Consider the following 20,324-nt stretch of genomic DNA (forward strand, 5'->3'; position numbering starts at 1 on the left):
TTTTCTATTTTTGTTGTCTTTTTTTATAATTTGAAGGTTTTTTTTCCGTACCCGCCAGATAAAGCGCACCAGGAAATTTGGTAAATTTTCAGCGGAATTGTTTAAAACCCGGTTTGTGGACATAAAACAGGTAACCGACACTGGTTGTAACTGAAATTACCTTAAAACCCTCCGTTTTTGTTCGGGCATCCTTGTACTTTTGAACTGCTTGTGGGTGACACAACCGGGTTTCCTCAGAGCATGTGTTGAAGGCTTGTCCCGCAAAGGGGACAGGTTTGTCATTTCGACTATAAAGTGTACGAACTTTACAATTTATTGGGGCAGGCTCTGGTTCTCCGGACTGGAGTGGAGGGCAGTCACAAGGGAGAGAGCATTCATTAGGGAGCCTTAAGGCTTGGCAAAGCTAGGCTTTTTCTTCTTTTTTTTTTGGAAAGCTTTGGTCAGTTATAGTTCCAACTGCGCCGCGGACGTCTGGTGTGGTTACGCTCGTGGCATCTAAGTGAGTGGGGCAATGCTACATGGCGGATACGTGGAACAGCCTACCTGCGTACCCATGTATTGATAAAAAAAAATGGTTAGGTTTTTTAATGCGATTAATGATTAATTGATTTATTTATTAAAAGGCCAAACTCTTTCTAGATTTTTGGACCCATATGTCTTGTACTAGACCATGCTAAACTGTGTCTGGGACGTAAATTGATAAGAGGAGTAATTTGTCCAACTTCCACAACAAAAATGTTATGCGTTTATTTATATTAAAATCGGCCTACATTTGCTTTCACCAAATACAAAGTTCTCCATTGTGATATACAATGTGGTAACAAGTTTTAATTCAAAGTATTGATCAATTTAATTGATTAGCATTTTTACCATAGGTTCGACTTTACATTTGTACGATACATTAGTACCTAGTGATGATAGAATTTATTTAAGTAAAGATTGATTGATTGATAATAAGGAAAGGTTCTTTTGATACTTAGCTTTATGGCTTTTATCGAGATTGATTCATATTTTAGCGACTTTGCGATGTTTAAAAAGTTGTTGCCTTCTGACGGTCCAGAGCATTCGAGCGTTACCGCATTTATTTGCTTCATAGACCAAACTTGGTTTCTTTAACAAACAACTAACGGGACTGTGTCGGTTGAAAAGAAATTTTATTAAAAAAAAAAACAAAAGTATATGCCAATAAAAAGAAAGGAATCTTTTATTACATTTGGCTTTATTTATTTAATATTTCAAAAGTGATGTTCATTAAAATTCAACACGTACACAAAAGAAAACTATTAAAAAAATTCATGTTACTTTTGCGTATGCATGTATATAATTATTGTATTCTTATTTTTTTCAATCGAGTTTTCTTAATGCTACATGGATGATTGCGTTATATGAAACTAACATGTCCCCGTAGAGACATCCCAATGGATAGTGATTACATTGATAGAACTTGTGAGATCATAAGTCATAACCAAAACAAAAGCAAACATTGAACAGTCCAAGGGGATCACATAGAAACCAACTCAACTCAATCTTCGGCCAAAGTAACAACAAAAAAGGAAACTTTGACTGTGAATGCTTTGATTCTTCTAGAATCTCAAAGGAACCTTAATTTATATACTTGCTTCTTTAGGAAGGCCAACCTAAATCCAGCTACCATCTTTCTTTCAAAATTCTCATGGATTACAATTGAAAAGAAGCTTTTGTCATATGTCAATTCTCAAGTATACTTTCTTTAGACCAAAGCAATTTATTCATGTTACTTACGTACCAAAGAATTAAAAAGCATTTACTCACCTTCTCTCATCACGGATGGTCCAAACAAACCACAACAAATCTCCTGCAGAAAAAGAAAAGAAAAGGAATCGGGACAGATATATGGCATTGGAGACTTCATAACTTATGAAAGTAACCCTACAAGAAAATGACACGCAAGCTTTCACTCATGTTGAGTCAGCAAGGACTCGGCTGCTTTATCTTTACAATCATGAAATTTTGGAATGAAAACGATGCCTGAACCGGTGAATCCCCTTTTCTTTTTATGCTAATAATGCCTGAACTTCTCCTTTTAGTTTTCTATTAGTACTGTAGATAGTATAATACATTTGTCAGGGCATTGTTTGGCGAAACGCATGACTCCAATCTTAATGGTTGGTAGTCCCAACTCCCAACGGATAGTCAGTCTCCTATTTTTGGCATAAATAGGTACCATTCATTGTTCTCGTCCGTTGGATCACAATTTGTCCTATTCTTTGACCACAATTTATGACATGTGTTTTTGTTTGTGATGGTGATGGCCTAAGATATCTGAGAGAATTGTGGCTATGCATTGGCCTCGAGGCCCAATATACATAGAGTTCAAGAGGCTTAATCTCCAATGGTGAGAACTCTGGAGCCCAAATCAGTCGACAAATTGGCAAATCAATAACTTATGGGAGGATTGACACCAACCGCTAGGACAGTGACATTAGCACGCAAAGGTTCTCGAACGGCCTAAGATAACTACTTCCTCCCTCGCCATCTTTTCTTTTTCATCATTCAGCTACTGACTTAAGCATCGGAGTATGCCATGGTCTTTTTTTTGTTTCTGTGCTAATTCAGTTATTGATTTGAGCACAGGAGAAATTCAACTGGAGCTTCCTTTGATATCTTTCCCCTTTTTATTCGCAGGTCGTTTGGCCTATGCATTCGGTCCAACTTTATTCTCAACAATCTTTTATTTCTTAATTAGCAATTAGATCACAATTACCATTTCTTTATCCCACTCTCTTTACTTTATAATTTCTTCCTGCTTAGTTTATTGTACTTTCAACAACTTCGGCATTATTTTCACCGTTTTTGGAGAGGATGAGGTAAAAACACGACATAATACTTCAAAAATTTTGTTTAATTATTTTAAATAATTTAAATAATTTTTTTTATTTTATTATATTTAATCAATTTTTATTTTTTACTTTTTGAGACCATAATGTATAGATCAATATCCACTTATCGTAATCAACTCATCTTAAGTCCGTAAGAGCCTCATTAAAACCCTTTTTATAAAAAACCCAATGAGATAAAAACCATAAATAAAGAAAAAAGAATACTTTTACTGTCATATAATTATTGGGACATTTACATCCATATTCAACTACCTAACATAATCAACTAGAGTCTTTAAGCTCTTAATCAATCACTAATTAAATATGCCTAGGCAAACCAGCATTGATTCTCCATAAATTAATATATTTACTCATACTTTTCGTCGTCTGTACCACCATATAGACTTGGTAATTTTAAATACAATACGTTAACACGATACGAGAAAACACTAGTTAAATAAGTTATGAGTTTACTCTTAACGTGTTTCGTGTCTAAACGTGTCTGACACGTTAAGACACGAAAATTTTTGTGCCTTAACGTGTCAGACACGATAAACACGTTTAAACATGTTTATTTAATCGTGTTATCTTGTTTAAACGTGTACACGTAACATGTTTGTTAACCTGTTAAACATTAATAATTAAAGACTATTTTAACCTCATATAAATAATTTTAAATAATTATTTTAATTTTTTTTTAATTTTATAAAAAATATTAATGTAATTATACATACTCAAGTACCTTAACCCTAATTTTTCACCTTTGGTTATTATTTTGGATGAGGCAACGGCTAATGCACGGCGCACCACGGCACCACCACCAAACACCAGTCACAAGATCTTTTTGTCTTCACCAGATCTTTCTTCTCTTCTTCAATTTCTTTTTCCCCTTTCACTTCAGCAGCTTTAAATTGGGAGTGTTGAGCGGGTTTCTTCAACAGCTTTAGATTGGGAGTCTTTAGAAAAATGTCATTTAGCAGTTTATTAGTTCCTGGGTAGTTGCCCCTTATATATGAATTTTGTTGGTTTTCTGGGTGGGCTTTCTTGGAGAGTCAGGGGAGGGATATCATAGGGTGAGGTTGGAGTGAGACGTAAGGTGGACATTCTGGAAGGAGGAGCGGGCTGTGATGCTAAGTGCGGCTGCGACTCTCTATCAGGAGCTGCGACTTTTGGTTGTTGAATGGTTTTGGGCATTTGAAATATTGAGATTACATTTACTTTTGGAATGGGCAAGTTTGTTTATGGGATCTGTATAGGGAATGCTTGTTCTTATGCATGCAACGGTTTATTCTATTTTGTTAAAATATTGATGCTTTAGCCACTTTTGGAGTACCCATTTGATGCATTTGAAGTAAATCTTTTTGCTTCTTGTTTTGATAAAGCTTTTGTTTTCAGTTTATTCTTCATCTTCATTAGTTTGTATTTTATTATGTTTAATTTAAATTTAAATAATAAAATTATATTTAATTATAAATATTTTTATTTAATCGTGCTAAACTTGTTATTAATCGTGTCGTGTTGTATATTGATATATTTAATAAACGTATTAATTATGTCATGTCGTGTTACATGTGTATTAAATGTATACGTGTACGTGTTTTAAATTTAAGACACGAATATTAAACGTGTCGTGTTCGTGTTTTGTCTTAACGTATTTCGTGTCTAAACGTGTCTGACACATTAACACGAATTGCTAAGCCTACCACCATATGAGCCACCTTATTGCATGCTCTTGGACAATAACTAATAAAGTTACAGCTAGCATGCCCCATTAGAAGCAAGGGCGACTCAATAGTCTTGCAGGCTTAAAGTTAAATATTCAAATAAAATTTTTTTTATTAAAATTAAAAAAATATTAAAATTTTAATTAAATTTATAATTTAATAAATCAACTATCATATAAAATAAAGATAATATAATATAAACTCTAAATTAAAGTAAAAAAATTTACAAAAATTAAAATAATAATACCTAATTGTTGGATGATTATTGTAAATAACAAATGAGACTCACAACTTTATAAAAAAATAATATAACAGATTTCGTATTTTTTGAATGAAAATTGAAGGTAAAAGAATATAGAGCAAATGAGGAAGAAGAATTCAAATGGATATTATAAATTGAATAAAAATAATTAATTTTATATATAAGAAAAAAATAGATGTTGCATATCATTAAATACATATTATTATTAATTGATTGCAAATAGAAGAAATAGTTGAGAAAAAAAAGCTATTAAAGATCATTAAATATATATTACCATTACTTGATTGAAAATAAGAGAAATTGTTGATAATTATATTATGGTAAGAATTAGAAAGTGATAAAAAATTTAGATTTATTAAACACATAATTAAAAAAGTAAGAGAATATATTATTTTATTAATTATCTTGACTTTTATATAAAAAATGGGCTCAATAGTTGATAATAAATAAAGATATAAAAAGGAGATAAAATAAATATTTATTAGTCCTCAGAGATAGGTAAATATTTTAATAATTATCTTAATTTTTATATATTTTTAATATAATTAATTATATTATTATTATTATAAAATTAGAAGGCTTACTAAAAATTTAAGATCTAAAGCTACCGTTTTGATGGTTTTACCCTTGAGCCGACACTGATTAGAAGGACACAATCCTCCACAATATTTCCGAGTGCACCAAAGAATGTTTTACTTTTAACCCAACCCGCTACACTTTGACAATTCATTTCAATTTCAGTAATCTCCAACTTTTCCTTATAACAGTGCATATTAAAGCCTAGGCTAACGCCCTTAATTCAGTTTCCTCAATGCTAGCATCATATAAAAATTTGCTCACACCTACAAGAGATAGTTCAGCATTTGAGTTCCGAACTATAAACCTGCACCAACCCTTTTTACACTATCATCCGTGAATATCGCTGCATCCACATTTAGTTTGCAAGTGCGTGGTCGACACCAAAAGACTTTCCTATCCAATTTCAAGGAGATCCCACAGTCACTTCCTACGTTAGCATTTCTGTATTGCCTGATCATATTGCATCCCATCTGTACTACCTGCACAAGATTCAGCCTTTGACTTTTAAAATCAGCAAATTTCGCGCCTTTCATATGGCCCATAAAACTCCCACAAAGTTCTCAAACCCAGTCTCTTCCAATATATTGCACAGATGTTGCAACCAATCCACTAAAGTAGCAACACCTGCCTGAAACCACACCTTGATGTCATCCTGCTCTTGCAAAGAGGCAGCAACACAAGCAATGATACCCAGTCTCCAAGTCTTCACCACAAAAGGGGCAATCTAACTCGACACATATTTTCCTCTGATTTAGTGCTCCACATGTAGGAAGATTACCATGCACTACTCTCCACACAAATATAGTCAATTTTCTGGGAATCCTTAAACACCGTAACCTCTTCCATAAATCCGATACAGTGCTTGCTGAGCTACCTCCATCCGTGTTCATAATGGAAAAACAAATTAAATTATAACCCGATTTAACATTGTATACCCCCTGTTTATTACCAGACCATATTTACCTATCCACAAGTCTTCGAATACTAAGAGGTATTGATAGGATTAAACTGCATTCATCTGGAAGGAAAACGCAGGTATTGATAGGATTAAACTGCATTCATATGGAAGGAAAACGCTCCTTACTTTGTCTTCATTCCAACTCATTAAGCCTTCATCCATTAAATCACACGCATCGAGTCATCTATTGCATCATCACATATCATGACCGGCCTAGGAGACTTATACGATATCCAGCAATCTCTTCTCACACTTATATTTTTACCATCTCCAATCCTCCAAATTAAACCCCTTTTAAGAACGTGATGGCCTTCTCTTAAGCTTCTCCACAAGTAGCTTGGATTAGTCCCAATTGGAGCTTCCATAAAATCATTTTGTGGGAAGTATCTAGCCTTAAGCATCTTATAAGCCAAAGTATTTTCTTTCATTTGCAAGCTCCACCTCTGATTAGCAAATAAAGATAAGTTAAAAGCTTCTAATATCTAAAAAAAAAAATTTTAATTATTCGAAAAAAATTTAAATAAATTTTTATTATTTTATTATATTTAATTATATTTTTATATTTTTATTTTGAGTCAAATAAGCACATATAACTAATAGTTTACTTAGTAAAAATATAACTTATCATTTTATGTCACATGTTATTAATGTGATATATTGACATGTTATAATGAATGATAACGTAACATGTTGATGTGACACGATAATATGATTATATAATATTTTTTACTTTTGATATCAATGTTATATGAATATAAAATGATAAACGACATTTTGAATAATGACAATTAGTCAACTATTATTTATAAAAATTTATTTAACCTCAAATAAAAGTACAAGAGTTTAATTGAATACAATAGAAACAATAACTTATTTAAATATTTACATAATTCAAGAGCTTTTTCAAGTACTATATCTTTTTATTTTTAGTAAAATTAGTTTTATTATTAATAGTTAATTAATTATTATTAATCAAAATCATCACATAAAATGATAAGTAATATTATGACTAATGATAATTAGTTAAGTTAGTCGTAAGAACTTATTTTAGTCTAAAATAAAGATTTAATTAAATGTAATAGAAAAATAATATTTATTTAAAAATTTTTAAATAATTTAAAATTTTTTTGGCGTATTATATCTAAAAACATGAATGACATAATGCAGAGTATAATTCTAACTGGTACAGGAATTCGTTATCTGCTGTGGGAGTAGAGTAGGAGAGATTTCCAAACGCGCCCCTTAACTTGCCAAAAAGCAAACAGGCGTGGAACGTTATCAGTTGGGATAGTTCCGCTGAGCCACCGTGTCTTTTCCTTAGCCGCTCGGTCCCGCCCTCCAACCTTTGTCGCTCACTTCACATTTTATCCGTCATTTATTCAAACAAATTTCTCTCTCAGAAGTATTAGCTGCGACCGCAGCAATGAACGGCCTTGCGATGAGCTCCACAGCTCGAATGTTTACTAGCTTCAACCACTTCCCAATGAGACACCGTCTTGCTCCTCAGTCTAGAGGTTTGGTGGTGGCCAGACCTTGGCTTACATTTAGAGCTCCGAGAATCGTTTGCATAGCGGTGCGTTGACAGGAACTTCGTCTTTTTTGAAGAGAAAAATATTGGCAGAGATATGGCAGAAGTAAAATTTTTGCTGATTTTCTTTTGGGTTGATTTTTACAGGAGCCATATTTGATAACCAAACTGGAATCTGCAGAGAAGACGTGGAAGGAATTATCGGTACGATTTTTAAATTTTTGGTCTATCTTATGATTACCTAGTTTTTGATATCAAAATTAGGATTGGATTTATTGATTTCCAAGCGTGTTAGATTTATTATAATTTTTAAAATGTTTTCCGCATGGTTTTTGTTGGCTTGCTTGGCAGAGAATGTAAAATGCTTAATGGAAGTTAGTCATTTAGCCACTAATCCAGTAATAAGGAAACATAAAATTTGCTGAAAAAAGAAAAGAGGAAATCCCAATTCGCCTATAGTCTCACCTATTCTCATAAATGCAAATTTATTCCAGCCATTGTGGACTAACATAGAAGGTCTGTCTTCTAACCTTATCATAAAGCATAAAAGTTGCTACCTCTTTAGGAAGTTTTTCATTTTAGGCATCTACTGTTTCTGATATTTGTAGGCACAAGTATGGGAACGGTTGTGTTTCTGTATGGCAGAGGAGTAAAACTACCTATCTATGGTTTCTCCACCTTAGGCATGGAAATGTTGTTTCTGTGCCCTTATGTAGTCACTTCATGCAGTTGTTTAAGTAAGTTTTGTGTTTCTTGAAACAATGATACTGTAGGTTAGGCTTGCTGATCCAGATGTTGTCTCAAATCACATTGAATACCAAAAACTGGCACAATCTATGGCAGAACTTGATGAGGTACTGAATTTCATCTTGCTTCCTCTTATGCTGACTATTGTACTCAATCTCTGACATAGGTAATTAGAGTTTTCATTGAAATAGATTTTGTGTTCTATTTTCTTGATGGATAGGTTGTATCAACATTTAGGAGATTTAAGGATTGTGAGAAGCAGTTAGAAGAGACCAAAGGTTTTTCTTACATTTATCTTTTTAAAAAATTTTTTACTGTAAGATAAAAGTTATTCAACATCCTCTTTCTTCTTTGTAATTTTTGGCAGCTTTATCAGAAGAGGAGGGCACTGATGAAGATATGGCTGAGATGATAGCATCTGAAATCAACTCTTTATCCAGTCAATTGAAAGAACTTGAGGAGAAGCTTAAGGTTTTTGGCAAAAACTTTTGCGCTATACCTGAGTTGCATCTCTATAATTATTTTCAATATTTTGGAGCCATTTTCCCATTAAATAAGTTGTGTGTATTGTCTGCTTGGTCAAGTGCATGATTAGTAGTTTCGATTATTTCTTTTTGCATTGTAAAAATGTTTCACTGACTATTTTGGTTTTCAACAATTTGGATTTGATTTATACTTAAACTATTTCTGATTGGATATATTTTATATAATATTGTTCATTGATGAGCATTAACCCTTATCGGGCCTTGTAGAGGAATCACCCTGTGCTTTTTGTCGTTCTAATTTCTAATTATCATTCATCTTTTCTTGGTTGAATATGTCCTGTTTTTGCTGCTCATGTTATCTTTGCTTTTTGCTCCTCATAAATTGTTTCTCAAACTACAAGTTACTTTCTGTTTTGACAGGTGCTGCTGCTTCCAAGTGATCCTCTTGATGCGAGGAATATAATGCTTGAAGGTAATTATTACAATCTTTCTTAATCTTGTTGAGAAGATATTTGAGTAACCAAATTTGTAGGGTGCACAACATTCAGGCTTTAGCAATACCTATCTGTCACTTTTGTGCTGCATTGTGAGCAATATTCATGCGCAGAAATAGGCACGATTTTCATTCCTCTTGGGTGGATGGTTCCATCTACTTAAGCAATGGTCAAGTTGAGCATCCCATGTGATACAAATAATAGTTATAGATGCATCATCTGAACTATGCTTGTCCATTTTCCAGTGAGGGCAGGTACTGGCGGTGATGAGGCTGGACTATGGGCCGGTGATCTTGTAGGTACATGTTTCTTTTATCCTTTCAAATTTATGGCTTGGAATCATGCCTTATCATTGTTTTGAATGATGTAAGGCAGTCTAAATACAGTTATTATTTATATGGCAAAGAAGTGGAAAGAAAATTTTACAGTTAAAATATGTAGAAAAAATTCATGGCCTTGAAACAGGAAACCATTTATTTTTCTGTATCTGCTTATTGTCAGCATCACCAGCTTCATGGAACTAGGCTACATGAGATATTTTACTTGTTTCTTGACCAATTTTCTGCTATATTGTTGAATAGAAATGGGCTAACCTTGCTTTTAAACACATCTTAATGGACCTTCAATATCCTTTTTCTAAATACCCAGGTCAGGATGTATCAAAAGTACAGTGAGCGGAACTCTTGGAAATCCACCCTAGTTTCATACTCTGAGGTATTACTATACGTCTTATTACAATAATATTAAGTTTACATTTTTAAAAAATAATTTCTTACTAAAATACTATGGGTGTCATTAGCAACTCATTCTATTAAACCATGACTAGTGGTTAACATGACCTTTGGTACTTATTGCCAACAATTTTTAGTTAAAATTTTGTGTATAAATTTTTCTAGCGTCACTACTTATAATTTTCAAAGACCAGCAGAAATATCCAGCCTATTGTTCTCAATATGACTGTCAGAGATGTCTTATATTTTCAAGGCTGAAAAGGGAGGATTCAAAACCTGTGTGATAGAGGTCAAAGGGAATCGGGTCTACAGCAAATTGAAATATGAATCAGGTGTTCACCGGGTTCAACGTGTTCCTCAGACAGAAGCACAGGGCCGTGTACACACTTCTACTGCAACTGTAGCCATCATGCCTGAGGTAGTTTACATTTCAGACCTGAATCATGTTTGCCTTGAGACATCTTGTTTGTGAGAGATGTCATTTCCATGTTGTTTCGAGTCAAGGGATAAATGTTTATTAGTTAAGCCTATTGAAGGGTTATTATTTGCCTGCATTTGTTTAATATTGTAATGTTACATTGAATCTTAGCTGCTGTGTTCTATATATTTCATCACAACTTTTTTTTTTTTTCATTTGAACTCACTTGTGATTAAGATGAATCTTGGGTTAGGCCGATGAAGTTGAGGTGGAAATTGATCCAAAAGACATTGAACTTACAACTGCAAGATCTGGTGGCGCTGGAGGTATATATTCACAGAATATGGATTGTATCATGATCAAGAAAATTTGCAGCTCTTCATGTTGTCTCCCTTGCTTTCTCCCATGTGTTGGTGAAGATTTTCTTATACACAGTTATCATGCAGGCCAGAATGTCAACAAGGTCGAGACAGCAGTTGATCTCTTCCACAAACCAACAGGGATCCGCATCTTTTGTACTGAAGAAAGGACCCAACTTCAGAACAAGAATCGTGCTCTTCAGCTACTACGAGCAAAATTGTGAGGCTCAACTTAACCATCTACTGCTATTTTCTAAATATTCATATTACGTTTACTTTACTTTTATTCTTAAAAATATTTTGGAGAAAAATGAAATTTCTTATGAGGTGCTTTTGTTGTGTACAGTACTATTTATTTTACTCAATAATTATAAATTGTTACCTGAGATAAGTAGTCAGCATCCTGGGTTTCTTTTCTCTCAAAATTTGCTTGTATCTTCCTCTTTGGTCCATTCCTTATGATCCATGTCATCCTTACAGGTATGAAATAAAAGTAAGGGAGCAGCAAGAGCAGATAAGGAGTCAACGAAAATCACAGGTATGTACTGGTTTTTGTTGATGCTTGTTACACGAGTTTGCAGTTTCATGGGAGCTAATTAGAATGGTTTTTGATGTCAGCTTCAAATTGCCCCCATTCCCTCCCTTCTTATTTTGCATGTACATTATAACTGTTGGACAGCAACTTGGCAATTTTCAATTGTTGGTGGGATTATCATCGTCATCATTAACTTTTAGGTTATAGGCAGTAGCTAACACATACAACTAAACACTGCAATTATTGTTTTCTTAAGAGAACCTAGGGGAATGTTTTGAAAGTCTTCCATGTATATGGACATCATGCTCACTTATGTATGTTAGCAACATCCTTTGCTGGTCATTGTTTTGCCTTTACTTGTTTGTAGTTTCATATTCTCTCTCTAAATATCAGGATATTCTTTGAGTGATAAACTTCTATGCATAGGAAAATTGAGTTGATTTTGTGTAATTGCTTTCTTTAAAATGGAATTTACTTTTCTATGATTGTTTATTGGGTATTAAATGTCAGGGAGTGGATTGAAGTGCCTTATGTATGTATGTTTATATGTAGGTTGGTACTGGTGCTCGTGCTGAAAAGATTCGAACCTACAATTATAAGGTCTGGCTACAACATTGCTTTTGCTAAGTTGCTTTTAGCTCACTTGATACCACATTTTCACCTTATTAAAACCATATATGAACATTTGAGCTAAATTTACGCAATTTGAAAAAAGAATTCACACACACACAGACGCACATATAATTGCTCATATGACTAGTGGTTAGTTTTGTTGCCTTAGTTAGAATCCAATGGCTTAGTACAAGACATTAGTATTATGTCACTTGTGAAAACTTACGAATATTATGCTACCATTTATCAGGACAATAGGGTTACTGACCATCGGTTAAAGATGAACTTTGAGCTTATGTCATTTCTTGAAGGTGATATCGAGAATGCAGTTCAGGTACTATTTTTATCTCCATTTCTGTTTCCATAGTCCTTCTCTTTTTGTTCCCAATATTTTGTAATAAACTTGTTTCTGGATAAACTAGAAAATTAGTAGAATAAGGTTCCATTACTTCCGTTCAAGAATGATTGAAATTGCACTGCTAATTCTTGCCTTTTGCAGGCTTGTACTGCTATGGAACAGAAGGAACTCTTGGAAGAGCTTGCCGAGTCTGTCACTGCAACACCCAGCTAAACTGCAGCATTCTGTGATTTGTGCATTTGGAGTATTTGGATGTAAGGCAAGAAATGGCGTAAACTTTGAAGAAGTCAAGAAATTACCCATCAACAAAGAGTCAGCTGGTGAAAGTACATGGAGGTCACTTGCACTACATACCAATGCTTTCACTTAGGTGGCTGAAAATCGTCCAAATATAAGGGCAACTTCACATATAAAAATGCAATGACCGGGTTTACCAATAGTTTAATCTTGATAGATCGAAAGGCAAACCATTTTCATTTGTAAAATTTAGACGCTGGAATGAATTTTATTGTAATTGTAATCCTATACACTCAATGCCCGTAGATCCAATAGTTCAAGGAGCACCCATTTAACATGGTTGTTGTCCAGTTGTACCCTCGAAATGACAAATAGACTAGATTTCGCATTTCTGAGATCGCAAGTATTAACTGATGCAGTGGGGAGATGGGCTAAACCCATCTAGTATTGGCCAGTTAATAGGCAGGTACTTCGGAGCTGATGTGCTGTCCAAAAAGGGGATTTTAAAGTTTAGACTAATTCTTAGATGACACATTAATCTAATCTTTATAGTTTTACTTTGTATGATGATGAATTTGATGTGAATTTTTTTTGTAGTAAATATAGGATTAACAAATAGAGTTGTACTATTCCCCACCGAACTTGTGGAGCTCGGTCCTACCCTACGACTCGTTTAACTTTTTTTTGGTTAAATTGGAATTTTTGTTATGAAAAAGTGCTTTGCATAAGGACCAATCCAAGAGGTTGCATTATTATTATAAGCTTATTGTTATTATTAACATCCGCTACGTAGAAGAAAGCGTTCAGCGCAAGTTTATCCACTGGGAGACTTGCTGGACGCGTGGGCAGTTGTCACACCTGAAACCCCGTCCAGCACTGAGATTTCCACATGTCACATCCTTCTCGTCACCATATGTCACTTCCTCCAAAATCGTTGCCCTTCTGTGTCTTCCGCTTCCCCACCGCAACCTCAACCTCCCCTACTCCCTATAAAGATCCTCCTTCTTTTTCGGTTTTTTGTGCTCTTTTTCTCCATAATCTATGCTTAAAACTCTGCTTCTCTTTTCTTCTTCTTCTCCTCCTCCTGCTTTCTTTTCGCGCCATAATAGATTCTCTTCATTACCAAGAAAATTCCCATATACCTACGCTCACTGTCCTTCACTTTCTTGGCCTTTCTCGAGCGTTTTCCCTCGACCCATTCACGCCTTCAAGGTCCTTGCCATGGCTGAAGGGACCACGACTTCAAGTTCACACTCACATAACTACACTAATCGTCTCGCAACTGAGCATAGTCCTTATCTTCTTCAACATGCTCATAACCCTGTAATTCTATCAATTCATTTATTTTGGGATATGCGACTAATGAGATTTTTAACATTCCAGCTCAGCAGATTTTAGTTTTTGTTTGATTTTATAAAATTTAGCAAAATAAATAAATATCATTTCAATAAATCACGGCTTTGTTCTAGATTTCACTTTCTTATGTTATTTATATGTTGGTTTAATTTGAAGGTTGATTGGTATCCTTGGAGCGAAGAAGCCTTCGCAGAAGCAAGAAAAAAAGACGTGCCAATTTTCTTATCAAGTAGAATCTTTTCATACATAGTGTCCTTTGGATAATTTGCAGTTTTATCATTACCAATATCTTACTAATTTTGGTTATTTGGTCGTGTACTTGATGCCGGTCTTCTATTTGAAGTTGGATACAGTACTTGCCACTGGTAAAAGTCTTTACTCGTTTGTGCAAATTGACATCTGGACTACTTTGTCATTTAATGTAAATAGTGAAATTATGACTCACGGAATCGTTTTTAAATCATTTGTGAAGGTGTCATGTTATGGAGGTGGAGTCTTTTGAAAATGAAGAGGTAGCAAAGTTGTTGAACGATTGGTTTGTGAGTATTAAGGTGAGTGTGAATTTAGTTAGTTTTCTTTTTGTACTTTGTACATCTTTTTGAATATCTAATGTCCAATTCTGCATTGGTAAGTCATGAACTGACCAAAAGGGCTTCTAAAGCATATGATCTCCCATACTATTTTAATTTCTACCATGCCCCTGCTACAGGTGGATCGAGAAGAAAGGCCAGATGTTGACAAGGTAAATGTGATCTAAAGGAATTATTTAGCTCTTTTGCACAGTAGGTCTGTTTGTTTGTGATTAGTGACTACATAGTTTAACACAAATGAATGCCCTTGTAAGAAAGAAGAGATGCAATGTACCAGAGAGGCACTTATATGCTTATACTACAGTTAGGATGTTATATATGATTTGTATTGCTTGACAACTGGTAATAAGCTAAATGTTGATCATGAACATTTGTCAGATTATCATCCAATGCTTAATATATATCATGCTAACAAAATAATTTCATTTTTCTAGGTCTACATGACATATGTGCAGGCCCTGTATGCTGGTGGAGGTTGGCCACTATCCGTCTTCCTTTCACCTGATTTAAAACCCTTAATGGGTGGAACTTACTTTCCTCCTGAGGATAAGTATGGAAGACCTGGATTTAAGACCATTTTAAGGTTAGCAATATTTTCTTCCTGAAACACAAACTTTTTTTTTTTTGTTTCTATCTTCTTTACTACTTCCTTTTCGGTTGGGTTGTAAGCAGTGGTTGGTGACCCTTCTAGGTGGTAGTGCTAAAATTTGAGTTTAAACTTTCCCTCTCAATTTCATAGTGTTTCAATAATGTATGTTATTTTTCTGCTTTGCTCATTGTATTCCTCCCCTCTCCTTCCCTTTCCTTCGACTGTTTCAGAAAGGTGAAGGATGCTTGGGATAATAAAAGAGACATGCTTGTTAAGAGTGGAGCCTTTGCTATTGAACAGCTATCAGAAGCATTGTCAACTAGCGCAGGTTCAAATCAATTGCCAGATGGGCTCCCTCAAAACGCACTACGCTTATGTGCCGAGCAGGTATGCTTCTATCTTTTGAGAACATGACATGGCCTATTCAGGAACACACATAGCTCAATCAAAATTAGTAGTGTTGGTATAACTTAATAGTTGATTTTTATTGATCTGGTAATTGTCTGAGTCACCTTATCTTTTTCTACAAACTTTGTTTGTATAAAAATGGAGTAAGCACTTTACTGTACCATTTGCAGCATTTACACTCATCTGATAGGACGAAAAAGATTAAAAAGTTTTTTATGTATAAGTACACATTTGTTGATGAGGAACTTGTTTTTAGCCATCTTCAAAAAAAAAAAAAAAAAAAACTCAATTTTTCATGTTGATGAAGATGAAACTTCAGTGTAGTTATCTCAGTTTTATATGTCCTGTTTGCAAGGGAATTTAATCTTGTGACTTGATGGGTATGAAACTGTTATTCTTTCCTGACCATCAATAATGTACCATATAGATCAATATTTTACTTTTCTGGAGTGTCTTACTGCATTTCTTTTCAGCTGTCTAGAAGCTATGATTCAAGGCTTGGAGGGTTTGGATCTGCTCCTAAGTTTCCTAGACCAGTTGAGATTCAATTGATGCTCTATCATTCCAAAAAATTAGAGGAAAGTGGAAAACCAGGAGGTGCAAAGGAAAGTCAGAAAATGGTTTTCTTTAGCTTGGAATGTATGGCAAGAGGGGGTATTCACGACCACGTTGGAGGCGGTTTTCACAGATATAGTGTGGATGAATTCTGGCATGGTCAGTTTCTCTTTTTTCTTTGTCTTTTCCTTTTTGACTTCCAAATAACGAAAATATATTAACATGATTGCTACATATTTATCTCTATTTCATAGTCTACTATTCATAATTACCACATCATCTATTTTTGTTCTTACTTTTTTTATGGTGTATAATTGTTCCAGCAACTTTTTTTAATAGTAAATTTTTTTGTTTCTTCTTTTGTTATGATGGACATCATTGTAACTGTTATCCTTTCTTGCAGTTCCTCATTTTGAGAAAATGCTGTATGACCAAGGGCAACTTGTCAATGTTTACTTGGATGCTTTTTCCATCACTAAAGATGTATTCTATTCATTTGTCTCCCGTGATATCCTTGATTATTTGAGGAGGGATATGATTGGGTCAGAAGGTGAAATTTTTTCAGCAGAGGATGCTGATAGTGCTGAATTTGAAGGTGAAACCAAGAAAAAGGAGGGAGCCTTCTACATATGGACAAGCAAAGAGGTTCTTTTCCATCAATTTTGATTGTGCACACATAATTCATTAGATTAGAGTTCTTGTGCTTAAGTTATAGTGGGAGAAATAAGATTTTATTCAGCAATGATTCTTGTCTCAATATGATTAGGATTTTAACATTAGCATTCCTGTGCTTCGGTTAAATAGTGGAAAAATAATTTATTTATTCAGCATGATTCTTGTCTCAGTATGATGAGAATTTGGTTTTGAATTATTTTGAATGTTTGTTTTTTACCTATTTCTCTTCGGCTGGTTAGAATGACCGTGCCTTTTATTGTATTTTTCATATCTTAATTGAAGAGGTTCTAGGTGTATGCTGCATCATTGTTTCTATCTGCCGGTCTAACACCTCCCACTTCATCTCTCACCTATCTGCTTTAAGCATACATGCTCAGAAACAATTAAATTGTTGTTTACATGGGTAAGTTCATTTTACTCTAATTTCAAACTTCATGGTTGAATAAAAGATGGTCATTCTTGTTGTTGGACAATGTCAAATAACCCTTTCTGCATCTACTAAATAGTTTTCTCAGTTGAGCTGTGTATGCAAGCTGTGCATGTGTTTGTGATTAGCCATAGCGGTTAGCATTGGGTAATGTATATTCTTTTCTATTATCAAATGTTTGAAAATTTTCCCCCTCTTTATCCTAAATTTCTGAACAATATTGTTGATCTTTCTTGTTTAAGATTGATGACATTCTTGGAAAGCATGCTAGTCTTTTTAGGGAACACTACTACGTGAAGCCCTCGGGAAACTGTGATCTTTCTAGAATGAGTGACCCACACAATGAATTCAAAGGGAAGAATGTGCTCATTGAAAGGAATGATTCTTCAGCACTGGCATCAAAACTTGATATGCCAATCCAGGAGTATCTTGATATTCTAGGTGAAAGCAGAAAGAAGCTTTTTGATGTAAGGTCAAAACGACCCAGGCCACATTTGGATGATAAGGTATTTTTCTGATAAATTGTGAAATAATGTTAGGTGACTCATCTATTACCTTTTTTCTTACCGGTCATGCACACTTACATTATTTGCTTGCTAGGTGATTGTATCATGGAATGGACTTGCAATTTCAGCTTTTGCAAGAGGATCTAAAATCCTCAAAGGTGAATCACAGGGCATGTGTGTCAACTTTCCTGTAGTTGGCTGTGATGTAAGATTTTACTTTCACTCAGAGAAGTGAGTTGAATTGTCATACTTGAATTAGTAGCGGTTGAGCTTAGCATCATGGTAATGGTTCAACCATGCTTATTTTGTTTAGTTCACGTCCCAGCTCAGATGCATCATGCCATTTACCGAATCAAATCTATAGCAGTAGGAAAATAAATGCGGTTGATTTTGTTTGTAGTAAACTATGCATGTAAGACCTTTTGCAGCAAACATGCTAATAAAACTGCATTTAAGTGGTTGTTGAGCTAGTTCTCTGGGACAATATGCATTTTAAAAATTTTGTCTACTGTCACTAAATATTAGATTCTATTTGTATTATCTTAGTGATTAGTGAGTTCATCTGATGCTGGAGCTTGGTTATGGCTCAAATGCTTAGCCAAAAAGTTATCTCCAGCTCTTGATTGGGACATGAAGATCCCAGGAATCTAATTACATTTTCAATGATTTTCAAACTCCATGAGTAACGTTGACAGCAGGGGCTGTATTTTCTTGCTATTCATTTTTTATTATTATATCTTTTTGCTGGGTAATTCTTTTTTGAATATTAATTTTGCTAATTTGATAATTCCAGCCTATGGAGTACTTGGAAGTTGCAGAGAAGGCAGCAAATTTTATTAGAAGACATCTGTACAATGAGCAAACACACAGGCTTCAGCATAGCTTTAGGAATGGCCCATCCAAGGCACCTGGGTTTTTAGATGATTATGCTTTCTTAATTTCAGGGTTGCTGGATCTTTATGAGTGTGGTGGTAGTACTGATTGGCTAGTTTGGGCAACTGAACTGCAGGATATGCAGGCCAGTGTTATAGATGGTCCAATTTCCATAGATTCTTCTACTATTTTCCTCCCCAATATTCTTCTAGCTTACTTTTCACTTTTTGTGGTCCAGGATGAATTATTCCTTGATAGAGAAGGTGGAGCCTATTTTAACACACCAGGAGAAGATCCTTCAGTTCTTCTCCGTGTAAAGGAAGATCATGATGGAGCAGAACCATCAGGAAACTCAGTCTCTGCAATCAATCTCGTGAGATTGGCCTCCATGGTTTCTGGCAGTAAATCTGATCGTTACAGGGAGAACGCAGGGCATCTTCTGGTCTGTCTTACTTCATTGAGATTGATTGATTGATTGATTGATTTTCCTCGACTTAAGCTTGCTTTTATAAATTGTGGCTTGATTTTGGGACTGTGTCTATGTTTTGCAGGCTGTTTTTGAGACAAGATTGAAGGATATGGCAATGGCAGTGCCGCTGATGTGTTGTGCAGCCGATATGCTGTGTGTTTCTTCCAGGAAGCAAGTTGTATTGGTTGGCCATAAGTCTTCAGTAGAGTTTGAAAACATGCTTGCTGCTGCTCATGCCTCATATGATCCCAACAAAACAGTAAATACAATACTTAAATACCTTTTCTCGATCTTGTAGTAAGTTATCTACTCTGACCTTGGTCTCATTCCATACGTGGCAGGTAATTCCCATAGATCCAACCAACACAGGAGAGATGGAATTTTGGGAAGCGAATAATAGCAAGGTTGCCCTCATGGCAAGACAAAATTTTGCCGCTGACAAGGTGGTTGCTCTTGTATGCCAAAATTTCACCTGCAGCCCCCCAGCAAGCAGCTCTAAATCCCTAGAAGATCTGCTCTCGAAGAAGACCACCTCGGTTGTATGAGTCAATCAGAAGCTTCTCTGAAAGCTTCTGTCTTAATACTGTGATCAAAACTTGCAACATACAGAATGGCAGGTTCACTTGTAGTACACCGTCTCGAGTGAATGAATAATTGTAACAGAAGAAACGGTTTCATAGAATACTTTTTTCATAGTAATATTACATTCTGTTTTCTGCTTCTCTCTTTTCTAGTAAGAACTTTCTGCATAAAATCTCGTCTGTGCCGAGGGTTTAGACCTTTTAGGAATTCCGTACTGTAGTCTAGTTAAAAAAATAAAATAAAATACACATACTTTTATCAACTTTTGATACGTAATTATATTTGAGTTTATTAATTTTCAAAATAAAAACTTAATCTTAAATGTGTAACGGTGTTAATATCTAAATATAAAATATTTAAATTTTTTCTTTTTCATTTTTTTTTCTTTTAAGTGGATTGATGGTGTTGT

The 20,324-nt window shown here is 34.6% G+C and overlaps 2 protein-coding genes across 3 annotated transcripts; both read left to right on the forward strand.

Moving 5' to 3' along the window:
- Positions 1-7,675: 7,675 nt before the first annotated feature.
- On the forward strand, positions 7,676-13,273 carry APG3 (Peptide chain release factor 1). The gene is made up of 15 exons (XM_007050755.3): positions 7,676-7,954; positions 8,057-8,113; positions 8,683-8,763; positions 8,877-8,934; positions 9,024-9,127; positions 9,562-9,613; positions 9,881-9,930; positions 10,284-10,349; positions 10,620-10,784; positions 11,038-11,110; positions 11,231-11,363; positions 11,624-11,681; positions 12,231-12,278; positions 12,541-12,624; positions 12,790-13,273. Exons 1-15 carry the CDS (start codon positions 7,805-7,807, stop codon positions 12,859-12,861), a joined length of 1,251 nt encoding a protein of 416 aa, XP_007050817.2. The 5' UTR covers positions 7,676-7,804; the 3' UTR covers positions 12,862-13,273.
- Positions 13,274-13,801: 528 nt separating this feature from the next.
- On the forward strand, positions 13,802-20,053 carry LOC18613495 (catalytics). 2 transcript variants are annotated; one of them, XM_007050757.3, is made up of 15 exons: positions 13,805-14,208; positions 14,398-14,470; positions 14,585-14,606; positions 14,714-14,792; positions 14,951-14,983; positions 15,266-15,414; positions 15,651-15,807; positions 16,302-16,542; positions 16,787-17,028; positions 17,728-17,991; positions 18,086-18,196; positions 18,785-19,009; positions 19,103-19,306; positions 19,416-19,592; positions 19,675-20,053. In XM_007050757.3, the coding sequence occupies exons 1-15, from the start codon at positions 13,927-13,929 to the stop codon at positions 19,876-19,878; spliced, it is 2,463 nt and encodes an 820-aa protein (XP_007050819.3). In that variant the 5' UTR covers positions 13,805-13,926; the 3' UTR covers positions 19,879-20,053. The 2 variants fall into 2 exon arrangements, with proteins under 2 accessions (XP_017985462.2, XP_007050819.3); XM_018129973.2 differs by having other exon boundaries at positions 13,802-14,208; positions 18,785-19,306.
- Positions 20,054-20,324: the final 271 nt, after the last annotated feature.

Source organism: Theobroma cacao, chromosome 1, assembly GCF_053813885.1.
Source record: "Theobroma cacao isolate CCN51 chromosome 1, ASM5381388v1, whole genome shotgun sequence".
Lineage (NCBI taxonomy): Eukaryota > Viridiplantae > Streptophyta > Magnoliopsida > Malvales > Malvaceae > Theobroma > Theobroma cacao.

Coding starts and splice junctions, on each gene's coding strand:
- APG3 (XM_007050755.3), top strand. CDS start 7,805: ATGAACGGCCTTGCGATGAGCTCCACAGCTCGAATGTTTACTAGCTTC. Junction 8,764..8,876: donor CTATGGCAGAACTTGATGAG/GTACTGAATTTC, acceptor CTTGATGGATAG/GTTGTATCAACATTTAGGAG. Junction 11,682..12,230: donor GGAGTCAACGAAAATCACAG/GTATGTACTGGT, acceptor GTTTATATGTAG/GTTGGTACTGGTGCTCGTGC.
- LOC18613495 (XM_018129973.2), top strand. CDS start 13,927: ATGCTTAAAACTCTGCTTCTCTTTTCTTCTTCTTCTCCTCCTCCTGCT. Junction 14,984..15,265: donor AAAGGCCAGATGTTGACAAG/GTAAATGTGATC, acceptor TCATTTTTCTAG/GTCTACATGACATATGTGCA. Junction 19,593..19,674: donor CATATGATCCCAACAAAACA/GTAAATACAATA, acceptor CATACGTGGCAG/GTAATTCCCATAGATCCAAC.